Raw genomic sequence first — 26,587 nt, 5'->3', positions numbered from 1 at the left:
GGGAGGGTGGGAGGAAGGAAGGAAGGAAAGAGGGAGGGAGGGAGGAAGGAAAGAGGAAGGGAGGGAGGAAGGAAGGAAGGAAAGAGGAAGGGAGGGAGGAAGGAAGGAAGGGAGGGAGGGAGGCAGGCAGGCAGGCAGGCTGGCTGGCTGAAACTACCCTCCTGTACCTAGCAGGCAAGTTCAGGGCTGCACCCCGGTACCGCAGGCTGGCCTCTTGGTTTGCCAGGAGAGCCCAGATGAGTCTGTACCATGAGAAGTGCACACGCACCCCCTGCCGGCCGTGCTCCGCCCCTGCAAGGCTGTGTGTCCTGAGAGTTTCTGCCAGCTAACTTGGGTACACCGCCCCCAAACAATTGCCCCACAGGGTTGTTTTTGTGTGTGAAAATACTGAACAGAGGGGTTACAATTACATGGGCAAGATAATGAGTACATTTCTTATCAAGTATTGTAGCCTCCTCCTTTGTTTCCCCTTCCCATCCCTTCCCATCCTCCCCCTGCCCCCCTCCCAATCCTCCCCCACACAGGGTTCTTTAGGATATGCTACAGCTTACAGTAAAGGAAAAGCGATAAGGGTGTGTGTGTGTGTGTGTGTGTGTGTGTGTGTGCGTGCGTGTGTGTGTGTGTGTGTGTGTGTGTGTGTGTGTGTGTGTGTGTGTGTGTTGTTCCTGGGGCTTGAACTCAAGGCCTGGGTGCTATCCCTTAGCATTTCACTCAAGGTGAGTAGTGTTCTACCACTTGAGCCACAGCTACACTTCTGGCTTTTTGGTAGTTAACTGGAGATGAGTTTCATGGACTTTGCTGTCAGGGCTGGCTTCAAACCGTGATCCTCAGATCTCAGCCTCCCAAGTAGCTAGGCTTACAGGTAATGAGCCACCCGTGCCATCTTAGCAATGAGGTTTCAAAACCTGATAGACGTGGGCTGGGAAGGTGGCTCAGTGGTAGAGTGCTTGCCTTGCATGCATGAGGCCCTGGGTTCGATTTCTAAGTACCACATAAGCAAAAAGTAAAAAGCCGGAAGTGGCGCAGTGGCTCAAGTGGTAGAGCGCTAGCCTTGAGCTGAAGAGCTGAGGGACAGCGCCCAGGCCCAGAGTTCAGGCCCCATGACCGGACCCCAAAAAAACCTGATAGACGTGTCCCCACGTTGAAACTTTCTAGGAGTTCCTACCTGCACCCAGGTCGGCTCTGAGCTGGGGCTCGGAGAGACGCCAGCCTGCTGGAACAGGACGACCCATGGGATGGGAGGCGGGGAGCACAGCGTTTCACAACTCACGTACCCCAGTCCTGTCCAGCCAGACCCACTTGGTGAACTACCACTCACGTAGGCCCCCTACCCCATCTCTCCACAGCCTCTGGCCTGGAGACAGAGCCGGCTTATTTTCCCTAATGCACAAGCGGTGGGGAGGTCCTGGTGGGCCCAGAGTCAGGAGGACATCTGTGGAAGAGGCCCCTTCCATCGCGCATGCTCAGGAGCCAACGGACCCTGGGGTCCAGCTGCAAAGCTCCTACTCCTACAAGAGCCACAGCATGCAGAAACACCTCTTCAAACCCTGAGTCCCTGGGGTGGGGGGTGGGGGCGGTGGTGAGCTCACTACCAAGGCCCAGGCTTTCACGAGGGATACAGCATGGCAGGGGGTGTCTCTGTACGCTCCAGCTGCTGTAACAAAACCCCACACTGGAGCCTTGTCAGCACTACACATTTACTCCTCACGGTCCTGAAGGCCTCCACGTGAAGCTGAGGGGCCACAAAAGCCAGCGCCCCGCAGCAAGTGACCTGATGACATCTGTCTCCACGCACCAAAGGCGAGAGGAACAGGTGAACCGGTGTCAGCTGACCTCATGGCAGATGTCCTCATTGGGATGAGTGGTGGTGGGCACCTCGGAGGCCCTGGAGGCCCTGCACCTGCCAAGGAGACCAGAATGGCGCCGGCCTGGACATCCACGTCCAAGCCACAATGCGGGGACCAGAGCCCATTCTTCTCCAGTGGCTTTGCCTAAGTTCTCCCTTAGTCTTTTCACCGAATGTTTTCAGTATGAAATATCTCCTGCAGAGTGACCAAGCAAGCTGAATGTGAATGCTGTGCGTGCGTGTGCGTGGTGTGTTGGGTTGGGAGGTGCGTGCTGGATGTGAATGCTGTGCGTGCCTGTGTGTGGTGTGTTGGGTTGGAAGGTGCGTGCTGGATGTGAATGCTGTGCGTGCCTGTGCGTGGTGTGTTGGGAGGTGCTTGTTGGATGTGAATGCTGTGCATGCCTGTGCGTGGTGTGGTGGGTAGGGAGGTGCGTGCTGGATGTGAATGCTGTGTGTGCCTGTGCGTGGTGTGGTGGGTTGGGAGGTGCATGCTGGATGTGAATGCTGTGCGTGCCTGTGCGTGGTGTGTTGGGTTGGGAGGTGCGTGCTGGATGTGAATGCTGTGCGTGCCTGTGCGTGGTGTGTTGGGTTGGGAGGTGCGTGCTGGATGTGAATGCTGTGCGTGCCTGTGCGTGGTGTGTTGGGTTGGGAGGTGCGTGCTGGATGTGAATGCTGTGCGTGCCTGTGCGTGGTGTGTTGGGTTGGGAGGTGCGTGCTGGATGTGAATGCTGTGCGTGCCTGTGCGTGGTGTGTTGGGTTGGGAGGTGCGTGCTGGATGTGAATGCTGTGTGTGCCTGTGCGTGGTGTGTTGGGTTGGGAGGTGTGTGCTGGATGTGAATGCTGTGCGTGCGTGTGCGTGGTGTGTTGGGAGGTGCTTGCTGGATGTGAATGCTGTGCATGCCTGTGCGTGGTGTGTTGGGTTGGGAGGTGCGTGCTGGATGTGAATGCTGTGTGTGCCTGTGCGTGGTGTGTTGGGTTGGGAGGTGCGTGCTGGATGTGAATGCTGTGAATGCCTGTGTATGGTGTGGTGGGTTGGGAGGTGCCTGTGCATGGTGTGTTGGGTTGGGAGGTGCGTGCTGGATGTGAATGCTGTGCGTGCCTGTGCGTGGTGTGTTGGGTTGGGAGGTGCGTGTGTTGTGTGTATTTATTCGTGGGCGCTCATTCCTGTCCACTCTGTGGGACAGGCTGGCTGAGGAGGAGGAGGAGGCCCTGTGCTGTGGAGGATGCAGGCTGCCATCCCTGCTCACTAGCTGACAGCAGCGCCCCCTAGGGAAAAACAGCCAAAAAATATGTCTGCAAATGTCCAAGGATACCCAGAAGGACAAGACCCCAGACCAAGAACCAGGGCTCCACAGGGAAAGTGTGATGATGTATAGTAATGTTGTATAGTAATCAACTATTTAGTCATGTAAAAAGAAGGGTGTTCCTTAATATTTTGTTTCCTGTTTGTCAAAAAAAACCCAAACACACACAAATGAAAAGATCTTCACAGTAGTCTTTACCGCAAGTAAACTAAGTTTATTATAATTTTAAACTAGTTATAGAAAAATACGCACAAAGATCTCCCCTAAGTGTCAATCTTCCTTAGGAGATGTAAAAATATGTGTAAGCTTTGAGCGGGCATCTTGACTTTAAGTACATAGTTGTCCCCTGTAGGGTTGGTCTCAAGGCTTCCTGGGCACCCCCAAACTCCATGGATGCTCAAGGCTCTTATGCAAAACAGCCTCATGATTGCATAGAGGCTACACTGGCTCCGTAGACTGAAAACTCTCTCTCAGTGACATAATACCAGTACACAGTGCAGCCTCCACGCAGGTGGTTGTATTGCTTAGGAAACAATGACAAGGAAAATATTTGTACAGGTTCAGTAGAAACATGATTTTTAATATTTTTATGCAAAGTATGCAGAACAGAGAACTCGTGGATCTAGAAGTCCAGCTATATATCTTCAAAAATAGTTCTGAATGTAAGAAATGTTTCACAAATATGCTTATTTTGTGTAGTCACTTTAAAAAAAAACGTCATAAACACTCTAAAATCAGCAATGGAAAGCTAAAAGTTAAGTCTGGAACATTCACTTGATAGACTGTAATAAAGCATCAAAATACTCCTAAACAGTTACGACATGCAGGGGAAAGGTTTTCTTATACTCCTAGGTGAAAATAAAACAGGGTGCAAAGCTGAAGTGGGGGGGGGGCTGGGACAGTAGTGAAGAACCAGACACCTCTCAAAGCCAAAAGAATTTTTTTTTTTAATTGCAAGACAGGTACTGATGACTCCCACCTGTAATCCTAGCTACCTAGGAGGCTGAGATCTGAGGATTGAGGTTTAAAGCTGGCCGGAAGTAGACCTGTGGCTCAAGTGGTGGCGTGTCATCCTTGAGCAAAAGTTCTAAGAGACAGAGCCCAGACCGTGAGTTCAAGCTCCAGTACCAGCACACAGAAAAGCGGGCAGAGGGAGGTGGGCCTGAACATCAACCTAAGATCACAGTGTTTGAAAATGAAGTATCTCAGTTTGAAGGAAAGAAAGTGACGTGGGTTTGATTAAACTGAACAAAGAAGAGATTCCCGCCCTTGTGAGTTGGATGTTGGCCCTCCCCGGAAGTGATGGGCGATTCCAGCCCTCAGAAGGGGACAATGGAGCAGACAATGGCCGACCAGCCTGCATTTGTCAGACAATATTTGCCCAGCCGGTGGCCCTGGCGCCTTCTCCAATTGTGTGGAGCCAGACTATATCTTACAATAGACCTCAAAGAGGGAGGCAGCTGCGTGCATTCGGTAGAAGATAGAGAAAGGCATGGCCAGGTTGACCACAATGATCCAGGGCTCAAAGCCGAAGACGATCTCTTCCAGCCCATTGTCGTACTCGGGGCGACAGCCAAAGGCAGGGGGGATCCACAGCTGCAAGAGAGGAGGGGGTCCAGTTACTGGGCTGCGCTGGCGGGCTCAGGAGGGCGGGGGACACGGAAGGCACTGGCTTCCACAGTGGACCAGCCCATGGATGTGTGCAGGGCTTGGTTGGCTGGGAGGGGCGGGCCTAGCTGGAGGAAGTGGGAGGGGCCTGACTTTGAAGAACCCTCCCTGTGTCTCTCTGCTTCCTGGCCACCATGAGTGAGCAGCTTTCCTCACTGCTCCCATCCGCCCTGCAGATTCTACCTCACCAAGGGCCGAAAAGCCATAGGAACAGCTGATGATGGGCCAAAATCTCTGAAACCGTGAGACAAAATCAGTCCTTCCTCGTGTGTTTCCTCTGCGGCACTTTGCAGTGAAAAGCGAAGATGCCATCGGTCCCATGCCTGAGAATCCCCACTGCCATGGATGTGGGCCCACGTCCACAGAGCTGGAGCCACCCTAGGCAGGGTGAGGAGGAGACTCTGTCCCCAAGTTCCTCATCTCCATCCGGCCCATGAACCTGTGATGAGCTCAGATCTTCACCACTGCTGTGCTCAGTCTCAAAGAGCAGCTGTGATGACAGGCATGTACCACCATGTCCAACTTATTTGTTGGGATGGGGTCTCAGTCACCTTTCCCCTGGGCTAGCCTTGGAACTACTATGCTCCCAATCTCCACCTCCTGATTAGCTGGTATTACAGGTGTGCCATACCACAGACCCCATACACTTATTCCCATTATGAGTGGCTCTCCTGCCTTATTTTAAAAAAGGCAGGGAAAACATAATTTGACAATTACCGAAATGTTGCCAAAGAAGAGGAAGGCTGTGATATTCCTGAGGGCCCTTCTCTTGGAGTGGCCCTGCAGGAGCCAGGGGTGGCAGGCCGGGCCCGGGGCCCCCTCCCATCTCCTCTCCTGCTCCTCTTTGCCGCAGCGGGGGTGCAGACACAGGCTCCCATTGGTAGTCTGTGGCGTGTCCCCACCCGGGGGCATGGCCTCCCCTGCCGGGCTGGGGACCGGGGCCGGGGCGTCCCCACTGCAGACGGTGACCACCCGGAGGGTGCGGATGTCCTCGGCGCGGCCCTCGGGCTCGCGGTGGACCGACTCGATGATGAACAGGTTCTGGATGTACTTCTCCAGGATCACCAGCGTGGCGTAGGGCAGGTTGTACCAGGTGTAGGGCGGGCAGGTCTCAGCACAGACAAAGGCCAAGATGGAGCCCCAGGAGATGAGCCAGGAGCCTGAGGCGGTGCCCACCAGCAGGTCGGTATCCAGCTTGCGAGCTGGGCTTTTGGACTCGTCCAGCGACTTCTCGTCCAGCCTGTAAATCCCGATGCCCACCAGGCCAGCGGCCGCCATGAGCAGCAGCAGGGCGCTGGCGTACAGGTAGAACATGGTGAGTGCCGACTCGCTCTTGCTCTTGGAGCGCCCGATGTGGACCAGGTAGACGGCCACGATGCCGATGGTGGCGGCCAGCACGGCCAGGCCCAGCGCTGAGCCCGGCAGGACCCCATTGAACCTGAACCGCACCCTGCGGTGCTGGGCACCGTCCACCTCGCGGCCGATGTTCTTCCACAGGACATAGAGCATGGTGGAGGCCAGGATCTGGTACTCGATGTTGAAGGGGTACAGGTAATAGATGCCGTGGGCGATGGCAGAGCAGAGGCCGGGGGGCGTGCAGTTGCACTGGGGGCTGTGGTCATCCAGAACTGGGGAGCGACAGAGCACAGGAGAGGGGGGTCAGCGTGGGCAGAGACGCACAGAGCGGGGGACGGGGGCGCGGTGCGTCTGGCTCTGCAGACACAATCTCCCTCTCAGTGTAGGCTGCAGTCCAAACAGCTAGACGCACGGCATAACATCAACTATAAATACATAACAGTATCGTACATAAAAATACACCAAATGTGAAGCATTTGAATTGTGTTTCTGGGTAGGTGCTATGGTGGATCTTTCTTTTTTGGGGGGGTAGAGGTGGGGATCCGGTCGTGGGGCCTGACCTCTGGGCCTGGGCGCTGTCCCTCAGCTCTTCAGCTCAAGGCTAGCGCTCTACTACTTGAGCCACAGTGCCACTTCAGGCTTTTTTCTTTTTGCTTATGTGGTGCTGAGGAATCGAACCCAGGGCCTCAGGCATGCAAGGCAAGCGCTCTACCACTGAGCCACCTTCCCAGCCCCTGAATCTTTCTTTATACTTAATCATTTTAATTTTTTTTTCTGGTGTGGGGTTTGAACTCTGGGCCTGGGCGCTGTCCCTCAGCTCTTCAGCTCAAAGCTAGCATTCTACCACTTAAGCCACAGCACCACTTCCAGGTTTTTCTATTTATGTGGTGCTGAGGAATTGAGCCCAGGGCTTCACACCTGCAAGACTCTACCATGGAGCCACCTTCCCAGTCCCAAGGTCATTTTAATTTATAATGTTCACAACCCCTCTTTGTAAATTTATCCAATCTCAGCTTTCACAGAGGGAATTCAGTTGCTGCCTTGCTGTGTGACCCTGGAGGCATTACTTGACTTCTCGGTGGCTCATGGCCTGGCCCGTGTCCACACGAGAACCCCAGGGCCGCTTTGGTTATCGCCGCCACCACCGTTACCATCATTGCTACCATGGCAGGAATGTCACACAAACCAGAGGTGGAGAGGGGCCGGTCCTCCCCAGGGGCTGCCGGGGGGTGGGGAAGAAGTGCGTATCCTGACACCCCTGAGAGGAGGCTCAGAATCGCCCTCAGCCTGGCTTGGCACAGCTAGAGGAACCACGTATACAGCAAAGAGCAGGTCCCCTCACCGGCCAGAGATCAGGCATAAGCACAGAGAGGCTGAACAGCTTCCAAAGGCCACACAGCTAGTACCCAGTGCTGACAAGAACCGGACCTGACCTATCTCGTTCTCATCACAGTGCCCATTTTCCTACCTGCTCTCCACCCTGACACCCAAAGACAAGTGGTAGACCATAACTGCTGAGGTTTGGGGTGGGTGGCAGGTTTGGTGGCTCACACCTGTGATTCTAATACTATACGGGAGGCTGGCGGTCAGAGGATTGAAGCTTGAGGCCAGCTCTAGGGAAAAAACAAAACACAAAACCGGGGTTCAAAAATAACTGAAGCAAAAGCGCTGGGAGCATGGCTTGGTTCAAGTGGTAGAGCACCTGCCTAGCAAGTCTGAAGCCCTGAGTTCAAATCCTAGTGCAAGAGAGAAAGAGATAGAGAACACCCTGGAAGAACACTCCAGGCTCCAGGCTCTCACCTGGGAACAAAGGATAATAGGGCGATGAGCCAGAAAAGCCAGCCAAAACCTTCAGCTAAACTAGGACCCAAGGAGCCCAGTCTACCATCCGCCTTCCATGGAGAATTAAGCCATGCTTTTAATAGAAAGATTAATTAAAAACCCAAACATAGCCCCCAGCCTCGTGGTGAAGAGCAGGGGCGTGGTTTCTCAGACTAGGGGACGTGAGACCTAGCGTGCCCGACCCTCGGCCCGCAAGCCTGCAACAGGGAAGCCAGAATTACTCTCCAGCCCCTGCTGGGGAGGCTGAGACCTGCATGGGGGGGGGGGGGGGACACAGGGGGCAGCTCCCACGCTCACCTATGGTGATATTACCGAAGCCCAGCGTGATCAGACGCGCCTTGTGCTCGTTCAGCTGGTGCTTGGACTCGTTCAGCACGCTGTTGGCCCACAGCAGCAGGTTGGTGAACACGGAGTGGATCACCCCAAACCTGAGACACAGCGCCAGTACCTGAGGGGGTGCCCAGCCCCGGGGGATGGGGGACAGGGAGAAATGCCACACATACAGACATGTACTCACACCATACACACATGCGCATACGTGTACTCACACACACACACACACACACACCCTCAGCCATGACTGCCTCCACCTGGGAGCCCCCCTGTCTTAGAAGACACTGAAACCAGCCAGTCATGCCAGCTGTCTGGCCACTGGGACGTGAGGTGAGACACTACAGAAAAGTGTCTGTTTTCGGATGAGAGACAAAATGAGACTCACCCCTCCATGGTCTCTTTCCCCTTTGTCGCAGCCTTGAGCATAAACATAAAGGCTGGAGTTGTGGCAGCCCTGTGAGGGCCATGAAGCAAGCAGCGTGGGGTGAAAGCCCATCTTGCTGAGGGTGGCAGAGTGGAAATCTAGGGGCAGTCTTCTCAGATGACCCTGTTGAGCTCCTGGGGTCCCCGCTGGGCCTCCTGAGCATGGTCCAGCTGACCTGCAGGAGTTCCCCTGGGCCTCCAGGTCAGACGGACAGAGCCTCCCTCCCCAGCCCTAGCTGCCTTTAGCAGCTGCCTGACCGACATCCGGGCACCTGTGCAGAAGCAAACAGGGCCCTGAGGCTGGTGTCCCAGTCAGGTGCTTGCCCATCTGCCGGCCTGGCTTGCCCCATTGCTAGGCAACCGGGAGCTTCTATAGAGAGCCCTTGACAAATGCAGACAGTCCTGTTTGCCGCTGTCTGGTGGCTTTTCTTCTGCTCATAATGGACACAGCTCCCCGTTCGTCTCTGCAATCCCTGGTGACAAGGCCGTGCCTGGGTGGCCATCGACTGCCCCCTCTGTGGACAGTCCCCTGGACCTGAGCGGGAGCTGGTGTCAGCCTGCGCCTGGGCACCTTTCCCATACTGGAGCCCAGAAGCCTTGCCCACAACAGCAGCACGCTGGTCGCCATGTCTTTCTAGCTCTTCCTAGAGAACTACTGTCCTTTAAGCCACACATTTGGGGAAATGGAAGGCCGATTCTCGGCTCAGGAGAAGCACCAGGTGGTGGACACCAGCCCAGAAGACCTGAAGGAAGCAGCCAGTGCAAGCGGCCGGCAGGAAACCGATGAATCAAGTGGTCCAGGGTTTTCTTGGGGAGAGGTGGGGGACTGTGGCAGGCCAAGAGGCCAGCCTGCCTCTAGAGAACCACCCTGAGACCCACTCGAGACCTCACGCTCCCCTCTAAAGGTGGAACTCAACAATGCTGACCACCTCGTTCTACAAACAGAACAGACTAAGTGAAGTCACCTGCAGATGGGCTCAAATCGCTGTCTCCAGTTGCAGAAAGAGACCCAGAGAAGAGGCAGACTCATCTGCAGCTACTCAGCCAAGGAGGCCCAGGCAGGCCACGCCCCAGCCTTACTTAGGTGGCAGCACCTTGTGATAAATGGTCAGGTACTTGGCCCAGAGCAGTGCTGTCCAGGGGTGCTTGAATTTTCTAGTGACTACATTAAAACACAGATCTGGCTGCCGAGGACATGCGCTTTATGCCTGTAATCCTAGCTACACAGGAGTCTGAGATCCTCTGGAGGCTCACAGTTTGAGGACAGGCAGGACAGAAAAGTTCGCTGAGGCTTTACCTTCAAAACAAAAAGTACAAGGCAGGCACTGGTGGCTCATGCCTATCATCCTAGCTACTCAGGAGGCTGAGATCCAAGGATCATGGTTCAAAGCTAACCCAGGCAAGAAAGTCCAGGAGACTCTTCTCGCCAATTAACCACCAGAAAAGCGGAAGTGGTGTTGTGTCTCAAAGTGCTAGAGTGGTAGCCTTGAGCAAACAGAGCTTGGGGACAGAGCCCAGGCCCTGAGTTCAAGTCTTGCAGCCGACAACAACAAACCCCAAAAAGTACCGGCTGAGGACAGCCCCGTGGTGGAACTTGTCTGGCATGCAGGAGGCTCTGAGTTCCACTCCCAACCCCACTCCTCCCCCCCAAATAAAATAAATAAACATAACTGAGATATTTTGTTAATCCCAGAATGTCAATACAGTGCTGTGACGACCTGTGATGAGTATTCCAAACTATTCCTGAGATTTTCCCTTCTGCTTTCCACCCTGACCTCAAAGTGGTCTGCACCAAGGGAACCCAGGGCTCTGCAGCCTCTTGTAGATGGCTGCTGCTGCCCTAACCTTGCAGGCGGTGGAGGAGGGGCCAGGTCTGCTCCCCTGGAAGGCTAGGAGGGGGTTGGGCTGGAGAGCGTGGAGGGCTGCCCTGCCCACCGCACCGGGCCTGTGGTCCCATGGCAGGCTCAAGGCAACAGCCCAGCTCCCAGACCTCACTGCCGGCCTGTAATCTCCTCCTGCACTCTGTGCCTATTGCTCCTCGTGGGCAGGGCTGTTGTGAGAGACCCTCATAGAGTCTAGAGCCTTCACAGTCCCACAGCCAAAGAGCTTTATAAATGGGAAGGTTAACGCTAAGCACCAGGACTTCCCACTACAGGGGATGCGCATTTGTGGAGAACATGTCAGCTTTGATTCCAATAATCCTCTTTGAGGACTTTGACCCACCAAAATAACGAGATATGTTTTTAAATACTTTGGGGTGAAGGTGTTTGTCAGAGTACATTTCAGTACCAATAATTCTCGGACAGGGTGGGGGGAGGGGACCTCTCCGCCCTCGGGGGGACTTTGCCTTCCAGGACCCAATGGGAAGTCCAGCCCAGTGCTCATAATCCCAGCAAAATGGGGTTATGACTACATTTTGTTTGTTCTAAATGTTGGTGAACACTACATCCAATATGTAAAGCAATTACCCACAGTGTTTACCTTTCCAGAGTTTTGAAAGATTGGATAATGTCCTTTGCATGTCCCCAAAGAAAATATACCTAGACAAAAAGAAAAGGGAGAAATAAAAGGAAACTATCATTACATATGCACACTTGAGAAGCTATAAAACTCGAAAATGCTGGGGATATGTGTGACCTCTCACCCCAAGAAAGACGAGAGAGGCATCCTGTCACCCTGAGGGCCACTCCCCAGAGGGGACAGAATTCCAGGAACATGTGACAAACATGAAGAGACCTCTCAGCTCTGGAGGGAACACTGCTGCCCTAGATTAAGGATGTCTGCTTGGATGGAGTAGCTTTACGTATAAGTAGCTTTCTGTATATGTATAAGAGTGTGCAATCCTTGTCTCCATGTGCCTGACTCATTTTACTTTGCAGAGCATCATATACTTCCATCCACAATACTGCCAAGCATAGAATTGCATTCCATTTTAACAAACCACGCCTAAAACTAGCAGATGGAGATAAATAGTAAAGATTAAGCGGAATTAATGAAATAGAGACTTAAAAAAAAACTATACAAACCATGAAACAAAGAGTTGATTCTTTGGAAAAAAGTACATAAGATGAATAAACCCCTAGACAATTAGACTAGAAAAAGGCCAGAAGAGACTCATGAGAATATTCTTTGAAAACTCAAATAAACTGGAAAAATCTAGAAGAAATTGAAAAGCACAGTCCCCTACTCCAGTTATCCTGGTTTCAGGGTTGTTGTTGTTTGTTTGTTTGCTGTTCTGGTCTTGGTGCTTGAACTCAGAGCCTGGGTGCTACCCCTGAGCACTTTTGCTGGAGGCTAGTGCTCTACCACCACACAGCTCCACTTCCATCTCTTTTTTTTCTTTTTTCTTTTTTTGTCGGTCGTGGGGATTGAACTCTGGGTCTAGGTGCTGTCCCTCAGCTCTTCAGCTCAAGGCAAGCGCTCTACCACTTAAGCCACTGCGCCACTTCCAGTTTTCTGGTGGTTTATTGGAGATAAGAGTCTCACAGACTTTCCTGCCCGAGATGGCTTTGAACCGTGATCCTCAGATCTCAGCCTCCTGCGTAGCTAGGATGACAGGCCTGAGCCACTGGCTCCCGACTAACTTTCATCTTTTTTGGTAGCTAATTGGAGATTACCATTTCATGGACTTTCCTGCCCAGGCTGACTTTGAGCCTCAGATCTCAGCCTCCTGAGCAGCTAGGATTACAGGCATGAGCCAATAGTGTCCGGCACGTTTCATCCCCTTGGGATGTGCTTTTTGGGAACAAAGACTGCACGCGTAAACATGGTAGGTTACCTGTAACAGAGTGTGGACCGAGTGTGTCACAGGGAAGACTCCCTCCGTGGCGGACAGACACTCCGAAAACCCAATGAAGTATCCGATTTTGAAGAGTCCCAGGATGACAGTGAGAGCCGCAAACAGCGTGATGGTACCTGTGTGGAAGGGGCCACTCCTGCGAATGCGGGCTGGTGTCATCACAAGTTAGTGGCAGGAAGGCCTCAAATCCTATCTCTGCAACTCCTAGAGACAGAGACACACTGGGGGGGGAGGGTGCTACGGGTGTCTGGAGCTTTGCCCGTGGCTCTTTTCTTTCTAGGGACATCGGCCATAGGCATCTCCATGGCCAGCATGAGACAGAGCTGGTCTTTCCAGCTGGTCTTTCCAGCTAGGATTGCCGGGGAAACCTCAGGCCCTGGGAGATGAACAGAGCTTCCACTGGTCTGGTAATCTCCTGAGGTCCCTAATTACCTCCTGCTCCTTTGATGGGCCCTGGGCATGTCCAGGGTGGGGTAGACTGCTTTCTCTCTACATCTCTCCAACAGTCCTCCCTGAGACGTAGCCAAACTAATGAATAAACAGGGTCTCAGAACGGCCCAGGGGACAGAGCAGACCCAAGCAAAGCCTGCCAGGGCACACGCTGTTCCCCGGTACATGCACCGCCTTGGGATGGCTGCAGTATACCAAGGGCTTCTCCAGCCACCACGTACTGGACCTAACTGGATTCTGTCTCTGACTCTGTGTCACTCTGTGTCTCTGTCTTTATCTCTGTCTGTCTGTCTCTCTCCCTCAGAAATGGATCATGTTCACAGGGAGCCTGCAATGTGTGGCTTCCCAGGCTTGGGAAACAGCACAGCTATCCATATACAGAGTAGGACCCCAAAGCTCCAAGTCAGTGCAGAAGAGCAAGAGAGAAGAAAGAGGACAGAGGAAAGATGGAGGATCAGAAATGAGGAAGAGAGAGAAGATAGAAGAAAGAAATCAGAGGGGAGGGAGGGGGGAGAGAGAGGAAGGGCGGAAGGAGGAGAGAGAAAAGAGGAAGGATGACCTTGGACAGTCAAGCCATTCTTTGGGGGGGGGGGGTTGTTTGTTGTTTTGTCAGTCAAGGGGTTTGAACTCAGGGCCCAGGCATCGTCCCTAAGCCTCTTTGTGCTCAGGGTTAGCACTCTACCACTTGAGCCATAACACCACTAATCGTTTTTGATTGGTTAATTGGAGATGAGTCTCACAGGGATCTTTCTGCCTGGGCGGGCTTTGAGCCATGATCCTCAGATCTCAGCCTCCTGACTAGCTAGGATTAGAGGGGTGAGCTATTCATTGAGTCAGGAAACCATGTCTCCCCCAAACGAAGGAGTTTGAGGCAGGAATTTGAGCTTCCTGGAATGTGTCCAATTTTTTTTCCAAAGTCAAAATGAACTACACAGCCCCTGAGAGTGGCAAGTCAAGGCTGAAGCTGAGCAAAGGAGTCCCACAGTGAGACCCAGAGCAGGAGGGGCGGGGCTGTGTGTGCCGACCTGGGAAAGGCAGGGACTCAGAGGCTGAGACTGGCTGGGAAGGAGCGGATGGAGGGGACCCGAGGTCGGGCACGAAGCGAAGGGTATTGGCCTTCTGCGGGAGCGTTCAGGCCCCTTTGCCCTGCAGACCTTTGCCCTGGATCGCACCCCTCCCCTCTGCCCCGCATCCCTCCTCTGCTCCCTTTGGCCGGCTTGGCGCCTGCTCTGTCCACAATCAACCCCTGTGCCCTGGCTTCTCCATGAGCTGTCAGGGGCCCGTCTTAGCTCAGCGCCCACCCCACGCCTCCACCTGGGTTGTTCTAGGAGGGAGCGAGGCGCATTCCCAGTGGGGCAGAGGGGAAGAAGCTGTGGGCAAAAAAAAGGGGGGGTCCCGGGCCAGGGGAGGGGGCGCGGTCAGACCCACGGAGAGGAGTGGTGGGACCTGCGGGGGAGGGGGGGCTCGGGAGCGCCCCAGGGGGATAGAAGAGTGTTGGCGGTGGGAGGGAACCGAATGCGGAAGGCTGGGAGCATGGGGTCCCCTCGTGAAGAGGGACAGCCTTTGGGAACGCACAGAGCCAGGATGAGGGCTTGAAAAGAGAGGAAGAGGCCCATAGGAGGAGGCCAGATCCCCGAGGCCTGGAGGGCCAGGAGGATGAAGCAAGGTGGGAGGAGGCAGGCTCGAGGAAGAAGGAAAGGCAGAACCAGAGCAGGGCCGGGGAGTGGGGCCGGGGAGCAGAGGCGGGGAGCCCCGGAGGCCCCAGGGCGGCCGGCCGCCGGGGGGAGGCCGGGAGGCCCAGGGCGGGCGCACTCACCGCGGAGCCAGCGCGCCCCGGCGTGCCGGTCCTTGGGACGGATGAGGCGGCGCTGGGCGTAGCTGCGCCCCACGTACCACAGCATCCAGAGCAGCTGCAGCGCCATGAGCGCCGAGAGCAGGCAGAGCAGGTCCCGCTGGCCCACGCCCGCCGCGTGCACCGCCAGGGCGAACAGGCACAGCAGCCCCGCCACGAACACGTTCAGCCCGTACTGGCTGCTCAGCGCCTCGGCCAGCTTCTGCGGGACGCCGGCGCGCGCGGGGCCCCGCCGGAGGCCGGGCGGCGCGGGGGGCGCGGGGAACCCCGGGCGTGTGGGGGGCGCGGAGGGCGCCGGGGATTCCCGGGACGCGGAGGGCGCAGGCGGTTTTGGGGCCCCCGGGGACGCGGAGGGCGCGCGGGGCGCGCGGGGTCCCGGGGGCGGGGGAGGCGTCGGGGACCCCAGGGACGCGGGGGGCGGGGGAGGCGTCGGGGCCCCTGGGGCCCCCGCGGGCGAGGTGGCCATGCCGGGTGCTGGGGTTGAGGCGAGCGCGACCTGGCCCTCGGGCATCGCGGAGACACAGCCGGCCCCGCCCGCCGCTCCTGGCCACTGCCCTTGCCCGCCCTCTGCCACCCAGCCCGCGCCCCTGCGCGCCCCGCCCGCCCTCCTCCTCCGGCCCCGCGATCTCTCCCCGTCACCGCCGTCCGCACACCTCCCACCCGCGCCCAACCTACGGGGCCCCCGAGTCTGCGCTCCCGCGGACGCGCCCGCACCCCTGCGTCCCGGAAGCTGGGCGCGGGGTCGGCCTGCCCGCAAATGGACTGGGGGGCACGGGAGGGAGGAGGGAGCAGGTCTGCGCCACCTTTGTGAGCCTACAGGTGTGGCTGGCGTGCGTCTGTCCATCCGTCTGTCCTTCTCCCTGCGCTGTCTCTGGCCTGTCTTTGAGTCTGCCCGGCTAGGCCCTGGAACAAGAGGAACGGGGCTTGCGGGGTTCTGCGTGTGCCGGCGGCCCGCCGCACACCCCTCCCAAAGCTCCACTCCGCGGCCGAGAGGGGCGGGGGTCAGGCCCAGACCCGGGAGCCCGGGCATCCCAAGCTCAGCGCGGCCCGCCGCCGAGCCCCCTCCACAGTGCCCGGGCTGGGCACCCGAGAGACGCCCCTGCCCCTGGCTTAGCGTGGAGCCCTCGTGAAATTTCTCTGTGATCCCAGTGGGCAGCAGTTGAACCTTCCGCAGGAGGCTAGGGAAAATGCCGGGGGCCCGGGCCAGGCTGGGGGCCGGGGCCAGGCTGGGGGACAGCGTCAGACTGGGGGGCAGCATCAGGCTGGGGGCCGGGGCCAGGCTGGGGGACAGCGTCAGGCCGGGGGCCGGGGCCTGGCTGGGGGTCGGGGCCAGGCTGCGGGACAGCATCCGGCTGGGGGACAGCATCAGGCTGGGGGACGGGGCCAGGCTGGGGGACAGCGTCAGGCTGGGGGACAGCGTCAGGCTGGGGGACAGCATCAGGCTGGGGGGCAGCATCAGGCTGGGGGCCGGGGCCAGGCTGGGGGACAGCGTCAGGCCGGGGGCCGCGGCCTGGCTGGGGGTCGGGGCCAGGCTGCGGGACAGCATCCGGCTGGGGGACAGCATCAGGCTGGGGCCGGGGCCAGGCTGGGGGACAGCGTCAGGCTGGGGGTCGGGGCCAGGCTGGGGGACAGCATCAGGCCGGGGGCCGGGGCCTGGCTGGGGGTCGGGGCCAGGCTGGGGGACAGCATCAGGCCGCGGGCCGGGGCCTGGCTGGGGGCCGGGGCCAGGCTGGGGGACAGCATCAGGCTGGGGGACAGCATCAGGCTGGGGCCAGCATCAGGCCGGGGGACGGGGCCAGGTTGGGGGACAGCATCAGGCTGGGGCCGGGGCCAGGCTGGGGGCCAGCATCAGGCCAGGGGCCGGGGCCAGGCTGGGGGTGCTCCACCTTGCTTTCATTCATGTCATCCGCTTCGACTCGGCCTTGTGAGATGATTGTCCTCACAGGGGCAGCAGCGGTCAGCGCTGGTGCCTGGTGATCCTGAGCAAGTTCCTGAACCCCTCTGGGCCTCAGTCTGATGGCTAGCAGACCCCTGCCAAGCTGGCCCTCCTGCTAATGAGAGAAAAGCTTCCACCCGTCACAGCCACTGCAGCCATCCTGGCCTTAAAGCCCTCCCTCTCCCCCCCTCCCCCCCGCCAGAGATAAACACTCCATGTCTGTCAGAAAACTGGGGGAGATACTATGGACTATGAAATCTAAGTTTCTGTCCAGAAACCAAGAGTATTGACCCAAACGTTCCTTTCCAGCCAGGCACTGGCTGTAATCCTAGCTACTCAGAAGGCTGAGATGTGAGGACTGACATTCATTCAAAGCCAACCCTGGGCAGGAAACCCATGACTTCTATCTCCAATTAACCACCAAAAAGCTGGAAGTGGAGTTGTGACTCAAGTGGTAGAGTGCTAGCCATGGGCAAAAAAACCTCAGGGACAGTGCCCAGGCCCTGAGTTCAAGCCCTAGGACCTTAGGCACACACACACACACATAAATCCTTCTAACTGCATTTCTCTTCGTTATTTTTTGTTGCATAAAACCAATAGAGTCAGGAACTTTGATTCCTTTTTCAAAGTCCATAGAATGACCATTGCTAAGTGGCAGGAGCTCCAGGAATGACCCAGGTTTAGACCTAGACTTGATTAGTCCCTCTCTGGTTCGTATCCTAGTGAACCAAGTTAGGCACCGTCATCCCTGTGTGCCTGTCAATCTACCATGCTGGCTTCTGCAAGAATGTCTCAACTGCGTCCCACTGTGGGAGGCGGTGCTCCACCCTGGCTGTACACGGAGATCATCCAGGGACTCTTCAAGACAGCTTCGTCCTACACCTACACCACAGCCACACACTGGGCAGCTAGTGTCCAGCCCAGCTTTAAAACGGTCTTGATACTGTTAAAATCACAACACACATCTCTACAACATTCCTGACTTTAATGACAACTTTGGGCCTCATCATTTGTTATTCTTACAAGGGAATATTTCCCTCTCAGGTTATTTAGAAGCAGTCAGATGGTTGACACCATTTTTAAACAGTTATAATTAAAGCAAAAGGCCCACAAGTAATGTGCATAGGAGTTAAGAGGAGCAGGGACAGGCGTGACCCTGTTCAAATTAAAACATTTCTTTTTGGAGGAGCCATGATGGAAGCCCCTGACAGCCAGCTGGCCTGTGAATCCCAGGTGGGCTGGGTCCCTGGGTCCCTGTGAGGAAGCAAATCACAGAGGAAGAGCGTTTCCCTGTCCATATGTGCTTTATATTGTTCCCCAAATAGGATTCTGAAGTCAGGGCCTGGCAAGACTTTCTGGGTGGGTAAGTCCTGATTCTTTTATGCAGCCACCATCCCCACTGAAACAGCCACACCTTCTACACATTACCCCTGGGGTTTGAACTGAAAAGGCAGTATTTTTCTTTGTTCCACCTCTGAGATTCAATACAGAGAATTCCTTTGCATGCTATTGTCCTTCCAGACTTCTCCAAGAAGAAAAATGCTGCTGACATGGTCTTCTGAATCATAAAGAAATTGAGTTTGCAAGAGGAGAGATGCTTAATTTGAACAGGTGCTCAGGATTTGTTGTTTGTAAATATATTCCCTTTTATTGAAAACCAGACTGAATAGCTATCAATTATGGATGACTTTGGGATTTTTTTTTTTTTTTTTGGGTCTGGTCATGGGGCCTGAACTCTGGGCCTGGGCACTGTCCCTCAGCTCTTCAGCTCAAGGGTAGCCCTTTACCACTTGAGCCACAGCGCCACTTCCGGCTTTTTTCTTTTTGCTTATGTGGTGCTGAGGAATCGAACCCAGGGCCTCATTCATGCAAGGCAAGTGCTCTACCACTGAGCCACCTTCCCAGCCCCAGACTTTGCGATTTTTTTTGAAATGTCTTCCAATTTGGACCCCAATTGTGAAAAGCACATTTGAGACATAGCAAGTTTGTAATGACAAAATATACAAGAAAGTTATAAAAGTATTTTATTGAAATTTAATCAATTTCCATTTGGTCCTATAATCCAACAGACCTGCTAGGATGGGGTGCACAGTCATTCCAGAACCTGGGGTAAAGGCACAGGACACCAGAATTCCTTTACACACACTCAGTCATTTCATACCAGAAACAATTTAAAACCGTGGGAGCACACTATGCCCAAGATTCAAACAGATGAATCTTGCAAAACAGATTATATCTGTATAATACAAACTCCTAAGATATTCAAGAATCACTTGAGTTTGAGAAATATACAAGTGAACTAGAATTTATTCTGATTTCAATTGAATGAATCTACCCAGCCCCAAATTTCCACCACTCACGCAGTGGATACAAGAGCACACTGTAGCCTTCCGTGTCCCTGTGATGCTCCAGCCAGCGGAGGGGCCTGCAGTCTGAAAGAAAAGAGTATTTCTGTCCCTAAGCTCATGAGTAAACATTAAAAAGCACAGTGTAATCTAAACACCTCTGCCACCAATCACCAACCCAGGTGGGTAGGAAGTCCTGTAGGAAACGTAAACTCAGTAGCCCCCAAAGGGGAAGGATGGGGGTCGGGGTCACCTGTATCGAGACCCACGCACTACTTGAGATGACACAGGTGCCCAGGGACCAGCCGTCCACCTGCACCAGGCACTCGGGACCCTCGGCAGCGCATGTCTGGAGAACGCTGTCCACATCGGCATGGCACAGGGCACTAGCAACCACTGAGAGCTGGAGCAGTAGGTCCACATCCATCTCCTTCAGCCGGCCTCAGGCAGCCCGTGCTGCTGGTCAGCTGAAATGTCCATCTCCTCCAGGTCTGTGGGCGCTGGTGTGGGTATCACTTTCCACACACAGCAGCTTGCAAAGCCCCGGGAGTGCCACTGCCACCACGGTCCTCTCGCCACCCCTCAGCCCGGTGCCTGCTCATGCCTGCGGTGCTGCCTGCATGCGCAGCTTAGCTGCCACTGGAAAAGCAGACCACGCACGGGGCGGGCGGTCTGCTGGGACATAGGAATCCTCTCACTGACATGAGAAAAATAAAGGTTGGCATGTCATCCATCACGTTTCTTAATGGAACGTGGCAGAACCATGTCCCACAATTGCTCAAGAACACGCAGTGTCTTCAGTTGTTGCTGTGCATGCTGAGAGAAGCGGACGCCTGTCTCAGGTGTGTGACGTGATCTACACGGAGCAGTGCCCATACAGTCATCATGGGGGCCTTCCTTACAGAAGGACGGAGCTCTGTTCCTTTCCCCTCAGAGTTCACCCAGCGCTGCTGCTGGGGCAGACAAGCTGGGATCATTCACAGGCAGCCTGTGGTCCCTGCACAGAGCACCAGGGACCTTACCTTCAGAGATCAGCCGAGGAGTGAGATGAGCATCACCACCCCCATGAACTGCGTGAACAGCACCAGGGGAGTGAAGAACGACCACACATTCCACAGAGCAATGTTGAAGCTGAAAAGCACCAAACACACACCTTCAATGACTCAACTAGACATGGAGAATCGAGATGTAAAGAGCTCAACTGGACGCCACTCTTCCAGACCACTTCTTTCTTCTTTGTTTGTGCTGGCCCTAGGGCTTGAACTCAGGGCCTGAGAAATATTCTGGAGCATTTTTACTCAAAGATGGCATCCTACCACTTGAGCCACAGCTCCACTTCTAGCTTTTGGCTAGTTAATTGGAAATAAGAGTCTTATGAACTTTCTTCCCTGGGCTAGTTTCAAACTGCAATCCTCAGATCTCAGGATTATAGGCATGAGCCACCAATACCTAGTTTTGATCCCAACCACGCTTTCTATACAACAATTTCTTAGCCATGAGGCTTGGCCAATGTTGGAAAGAAAAAATGTACACACACTGAACAAACTTGTACAACTTCCCCCAAGTTCCTGGGATGGAGTCACTAGAGGGAGCTGGCATAGCTTAACAGAAATGATGTTAAGTCTCAAAGCCAGGGTGGGCAATAAATCAAGAATTATGACCGTAGCCTGCCTTTATGACCACACACACTACCAAACTACTTTGGCCCAAAAGAGAGACAAAAGCATTTCTCTTGTAAATAAGGAAAAGTGTAATCATTTGTAAGATGCTATTCAATTTTTCAAGAAAAACAATTCCTGTACCAAAGTAAAAAAATAAAACCTTATGACTGAACTATAAGAAGTTATTAGAAAGCATTGTAAATGTTCCATGCAGTTATTCATTTTAATACTTAATAGACCAATAAATACCAATGTTAAGAAGCCGCCATCGCACAGGGGTCTTGGTCATAGGAGGAGATGTGATACACACGTGTGCCCACAGCACTGACAGGCTAGCAATAACCACACCATAATGTCAAACATCCTTTTTGGGGGGGTTGGTCGCAGGGCTTGAACTCTTGGCCTGGGCGCTGTCCCTCAGCTCTTCAGCTCAAGGCTAGCACTCTACCACTTGAGCCACAGTGCCACTTCCGGTTTTCTGAGTGGTTTATTGAAGATAAGAGCCTCTCGGCCTTTCCTGGTCTTTCCTGCCCAGGCTGGCTTTGAACCGCAATCCTCAGATCTCAGCCTCCTTAGTAGCTAGATTACAGGCGTAAACCACCACACCCGACTCAAACATCCTTAAATTTTCACTGAAATTAAGTCACAAAAAGCACATTTAAACTGAGTGTGTATAAAGGTGTACAGCTTTCCCAAAATAAAATTCAATAAATATAAAGAAAGGAAAAAAACCTGAAGAGTTCTACAGTATGTGAAGTGCAGTATTCTCTGACTGGTGGATTGTGGGATGTATTTATCTTCTGATTTGCAGATTCATCTTCAGTGAGCAAGAATTACTTTTTTTATTCACTCATAAAAACCTGGTTTTCTCATTGAGTTGTTAGCTTATGAAGATGGATAGTCACTGGGACACTGATTCACTGAGAAAAAAATGACTGCACGTGACCACAGGGAGCTGGTGATACAGGCCCGATGTGAGCATGCTCGGAGGCTGCAGTGCTACTTAAGAGGGGACACTGATATCCATCATTATGTGCTAATATGGACAGTGCAGCAGGGAGGAGCAAGGAAAATGGAGTCAGCCCTGGGGAGTCCCTGGGGAGCCATTCCAGGAGCTCCAGATCGCAAGCTGCATGTGCGATTACTCACAGGGCACAGGGTTTGCATGTAACCTTCACGTACTCATGTGCACTTCAATCTAACACCATGTAAATAGCTATTAGGCTGTACTATTCAGAGGATGATGACAAGAGAACGCGGCTGCAGATGAAATTAGGTATTTTCTAGTCAGTGATGGTTTTATCTATGGATGTAGAACCCAGGAATGCAGAGAGCCAGCGATACAACCCTTGTGGAACAGTCTGGCATTGTGTACTGAAGTTCTATATGCGCACCTTCAGAAAGCTGACAGAGACATATGCACACTCAGTGCCACAAGAGAGATGAACAAGAGTGTTCTCAACAGTATCCTTTCTAACTACATGCTGCAAATAGCTCATACACATCAACAACAGAATGAACAAGCGGTGACTCAGTTATACATAGCGATGAACAGCCACAGGAATGAACCAGCACAAACCACACATAGTGTTACACGTACACATGTGCTGCATAAACAACTTCCCTGCAAGTTCAAAAAATATGCCAAGTGAAGACAGCATTTAAGGGATGTGAAAGTAACTATCAGGAAGGCTGGTGGGAGGGAGGGACCAACAGCAATCACCTGTGGCAGGTTATGGATGGAGGGGCAGTTCTTTCTTGACTCAGTGAGATTTATACCAATGCTCATTTTGTGAATACAGTTTATTCAGTGCTCTCTTTGCTTCTGAATATATTGTTCACCACATTTTTGCATATATTGTACATCACAATAAAAAATATCTTAAAAGCATAAGATACATACAGAATGTGACCATTTGTGTATTAAATAACCAGCTCCGTGAAGAGGGAGACAAACCAGCTGAAGAACATGAAAGCTAGGAGACTACTTTTCTATGAGATTTTGCTTCTTCTTTTGCATTTTGGAGCTTGGTCATCATTACTGACCACATAGGAAAACTGGGGTCCACTCAACTTACCAAACTCCTGATGCAATAAATGTGGCAGTTGTAACAGGTACCAACGTTGGATACTTGGCGTCATATTCTTTAATTCCATGGTACCACTCCAGATAGAGAATGCAGTACAGTGCAACAGATAAGCTGACCAGCAACAAGGCCCCTCCAAAGAGAAGCCAGCTGTGCAGAGGAAGACCAAGACAACATGAGTGTTAATAAGATGGAGAAGCAGACAGCTCAAGTTTTGTTAACAACCCACAGTCTGCTTCTAAGAACATCAACTGGAAAAAGGTGCAGAGGGGCCCACAATTTCAGTCTCAGCTTTCAGTCTCAATCTGTTAGGAGAGGAGGGTGGGGGAAAAAAATGTATACACGAGTGAGAGGACAAAAAAATCAAACTTTGTTTATTTATTGTCAGTGCGGTGCTGAAACTCAGGGCCTGGGGCTGTCCCTGAGCAATTTCCCTCAAGGCTACCACTTTGAGCCACAGCTCCACTTCCAGTTTTCTAGTAGTTAATTGGAGACAAGAGTCTCAAGGACTTTCCTGCCCAGGCTGGCTTCAAATGATGTTCCTCAGATCTCAGCCTCCAGTATATCTAGGATGACAAGTGTGAGCCACTGGCACCCAGGTAAAAGTTAGATTTTATATTCTGCACATATACACATTTTCATAAACCAAGCAACCATGAATGAACCCTGGCCACAGCAATGTAAGAACACCAGTTTTCCAGTTTGTCCTAAAAGTCTGAGTGTGAGAATCATAAAGATCTTCTTCACAGATCTTTAACTCCTCCAGGGTAAAGTTCCTTAGAATACTGAAAATCAATTTAGGAAGACTATAAATTCTCTCTCATAAAAGACACCTGCACTGCTGGTCACAGGGTGACTCATGCCTACAATTACAGCAACCTGGGAGGCTGAGATTGTCAGGACTGCATTTCAAGACCAGCCCAGGCAGAAACACGAGGTGTGCCTGTTATCCTAGATGCCAACACTGCTTCCTTTCCTGTTACCTGAGGCCTTCACATTGTTCTCTACTGTAAAACCATGAGGTGTACTTCTGTTCTACATCAACTTGAGATCAGACCAAAGGGATGTCAGTGAAGTAAATGAGAGACTGTATTATGGCCACAAAGCGTGACTCCTCCTCCCACTGGCGAATTTTATTGCAACTCTCAGTTATAGCCTAGTTGTTGTACTCTTGAAGTTGTAACTACTCTGAAACACACCCTGAGACCAGCCACACCAGCTGTCACTGGCCAGAGTTCTCACTCCCTCCTCCCAGTTCTCTAGCACTTTGTCCTCACAAAGACTATCAGTCCTCTTCCTTGCTTCCATGTTCTCCAAATGGATTGAGTTTCTTAATTACCTTCCGCACCCTACAACAGTAGTTCTGAAAAAGCACTCAAATGACTTCCAGCTCTCATCCACTGTTATGTATGCCCAGAGCACACACACACTTAGTTACCTTCTTTTTCTCACCCTTCTGAAGCATAACTGACAAATTCAAATTGTATACATTCAATGTATACAACATGATTTAACATATATATAACATTTAAGTTCTACTCTGTAAATTTCATTTATTCAATATAGTATTATTTATGACCACTTTGGGGATAGATCCCCAAAGATTTATCCTTTGCATAACTGAAAAGTTGTCCTCTTTAGACTAAGTGTTAATTAAGCATTGGAAAAATTCAGTTGAGAAAATGAAAAATAAGACAAGGATGATTAACTTACAAGGCAAATGTTTCCTTACCTACTAGTATGAAAATTATCTTGAAGGGTTTTAAAAAAATCCACATAATAGGTCACAACAATGGATGCCACAATCCAGAATGCAGAATGGATATTAAGTCTTGGAAGAGGTTTCTCCTTTTTCTCAACAGCAGTAGAGGTTTCTGCAAGGGAAATTTTAACTTAAAGTTAAATAGGAAAAAATATCTATTTTATGTCAAATAAGATAACTTCCAACAACCAGACTCTCTCCCACTACAGCACCAACTACTTCCCTAAAGCCATCATGATAGGTTTTTTACCTGCAGAACAATATTTGACTTATTTCCTTGAAATGAATTGCAAAATCATACACTCTCATACCCTTTCCAATATAATGATGCATAGGAATTTTAATATCTTGCTTCGCCTTCCTCTAGGAAGTAGTCCTGTTAATTTCCCAAATGCAAATGTCAGCAAACCAAATGGACTGTGAGCTTCCAAAAACACTACTTATAACAAAATATTTTAACCGTCACCTTTAGAGGCAGCGTAAACATGGTAAAAACACACCAGAGCCCTAGTCCCAGCACAGTACTGTGTGGACAAGTGGTTAGGTCATTTCTTCCTTCTGGGACTTTAACTGAAAGGTGATTTCGATCTGCCTTCTAAGTTCATGAGAACCAGTCTATGTAGAAGGTTCTGGGTCTTTAAGTAGGCATCAGATTTCTGTGAAAGGTGGTAGGAGAGCTTATCCATAATACAAATTTCTGGGAGATACCCTCAAAACATAGAAATCACCATGCACGTTTTAATTTTGAAAAGCTAAAGAATGGACATTTAGGCCGGGTGCCGTTGGCTCACACCTGAATTCCTAGCTACTCAGGAGGTGGAGATCTGAGGCTCGCGGTTCCAAGCCAGCTGGGGCAGGAACGTCCATGAGCCTCTCTTACCTCCAATTAACTACTCAAAAAAGCCAGAAGTGGCCCTGTGGCTCAAGTGGTAGAGCGCTAGCCTTGAGCAAAAGAAGCTCAGGGACAGCGCCCAGAGGTCAAGGCCCAGGACCAGCAAAAATAATAATAATAATGGACATTTACAACATATGTGGCAAAAATACCTAACATGAACTCTCCCAATCTTTATCCCCAGTACCGCTATGCAGGGGCAACCACCGTTAACACCTAAGGAGTACGTCCCTGTTCTGTGTGTCCGCGGGTTACGTCTTCCGCACGCAAAGGCGGCACTGCGCACACCGTTCTGCCTGCCCTTCCCTCTGAAAATCACCCACACTCTCTGCCGTGCGCCGGCTTCCTGACGATGGACAAACATCCTCACAAGCTAGATCCCGCGACAGGGCACGCTGGGCTGGCACGACGCCGTGTGCGCCTCGGGGCTGGAACCCGGTGCCCCCTGCCCGCCCCGGCCTCCCCCCCCCCCGAGCCGGCCGCGCCGGGCGCCCCCGCTCGCTCGGAGCGCGGCCGGAGAGCGCCTCACCCGTCCCGGCGTCGCCCTCGCGGCCCAGCCTGGCCTCGGCCCCGGCCGGGAACTGGTAACGCCGCCGGAGCTGCTCCCGAGCCCACGGAGCGTCCATCTTGCACCGCCCCACCGCGCGGCGGAAGTGACGTCATCACTCGCGTCACTTGCGGCGTGCGCGCTGCGGTTGCGCGGGGCCTCGGCGTCGGCCGGGACTCCGGGTCGTGTCTTGGGTCTCCCGGCCACGAGGCCCCGTGGACGGCGGCTCGGGACGCAGGGGCGGCCGCCCTCCGCGGTGCCCCGGCCCGTCCCGCCCCAGGCCTCGGCCCCGAGACCGCCTCCCATCAGCACCCGCGCTCCCGGAGAACCCGGTGCCTTCCCGAGCCGGCCACCCGCCCTCGGGTCGGGGCGGACGCCGGGGCTGCGGCGGGAGGGGCGGCGGCAGCGGGGGACCCCGCCCCGCGCGTGTCCCCGCCCCGCGCGTGTCCCCGCCCCGCGCGTGCCTCCGCGTGTGCCCCCGCCC

The 26,587-nt window shown here is 53.3% G+C and overlaps 2 protein-coding genes across 3 annotated transcripts; both read right to left on the bottom strand.

Moving 5' to 3' along the window:
* Nucleotides 1-4,377: 4,377 nt before the first annotated feature.
* Otop1 (otopetrin 1) lies at nucleotides 4,378-16,419 on the bottom strand. The gene is made up of 7 exons (XM_042670298.1): nucleotides 15,888-16,419; nucleotides 14,838-15,635; nucleotides 12,551-12,687; nucleotides 11,254-11,312; nucleotides 8,314-8,444; nucleotides 5,536-6,446; nucleotides 4,378-4,746 (listed from the first exon to the last, which is right to left on the bottom strand). The coding sequence occupies exons 1-7, from the start codon at nucleotides 16,417-16,419 to the stop codon at nucleotides 4,576-4,578; spliced, it is 2,739 nt and encodes a 912-aa protein (XP_042526232.1). The 3' UTR covers nucleotides 4,378-4,575.
* Nucleotides 16,420-19,046: 2,627 nt separating this feature from the next.
* On the bottom strand, nucleotides 19,047-26,209 carry Tmem128 (transmembrane protein 128). 2 transcript variants are annotated; one of them, XM_042670277.1, is made up of 5 exons: nucleotides 26,086-26,209; nucleotides 24,635-24,776; nucleotides 22,894-23,052; nucleotides 20,177-20,285; nucleotides 19,047-19,241 (listed from the first exon to the last, which is right to left on the bottom strand). In XM_042670277.1, exons 1-4 carry the CDS (start codon nucleotides 26,180-26,182, stop codon nucleotides 20,186-20,188), a joined length of 498 nt encoding a protein of 165 aa, XP_042526211.1. In that variant the 5' UTR covers nucleotides 26,183-26,209; the 3' UTR covers nucleotides 19,047-19,241; nucleotides 20,177-20,185. The 2 variants fall into 2 exon arrangements, with proteins under 2 accessions (XP_042526211.1, XP_042526210.1); XM_042670276.1 differs by having other exon boundaries at nucleotides 19,047-20,285.
* Between the last annotated feature and the right edge of the window lie 378 nt (nucleotides 26,210-26,587).

This window comes from Dipodomys spectabilis, unplaced genomic scaffold (genome assembly GCF_019054845.1).
Source record: "Dipodomys spectabilis isolate Male_0828 unplaced genomic scaffold, ASM1905484v1 ptg000532l, whole genome shotgun sequence".
Classification (NCBI taxonomy): Eukaryota; Metazoa; Chordata; class Mammalia; order Rodentia; family Heteromyidae; genus Dipodomys; species Dipodomys spectabilis.
This window is presented reverse-complemented; position numbering and strand designations above follow the sequence as displayed.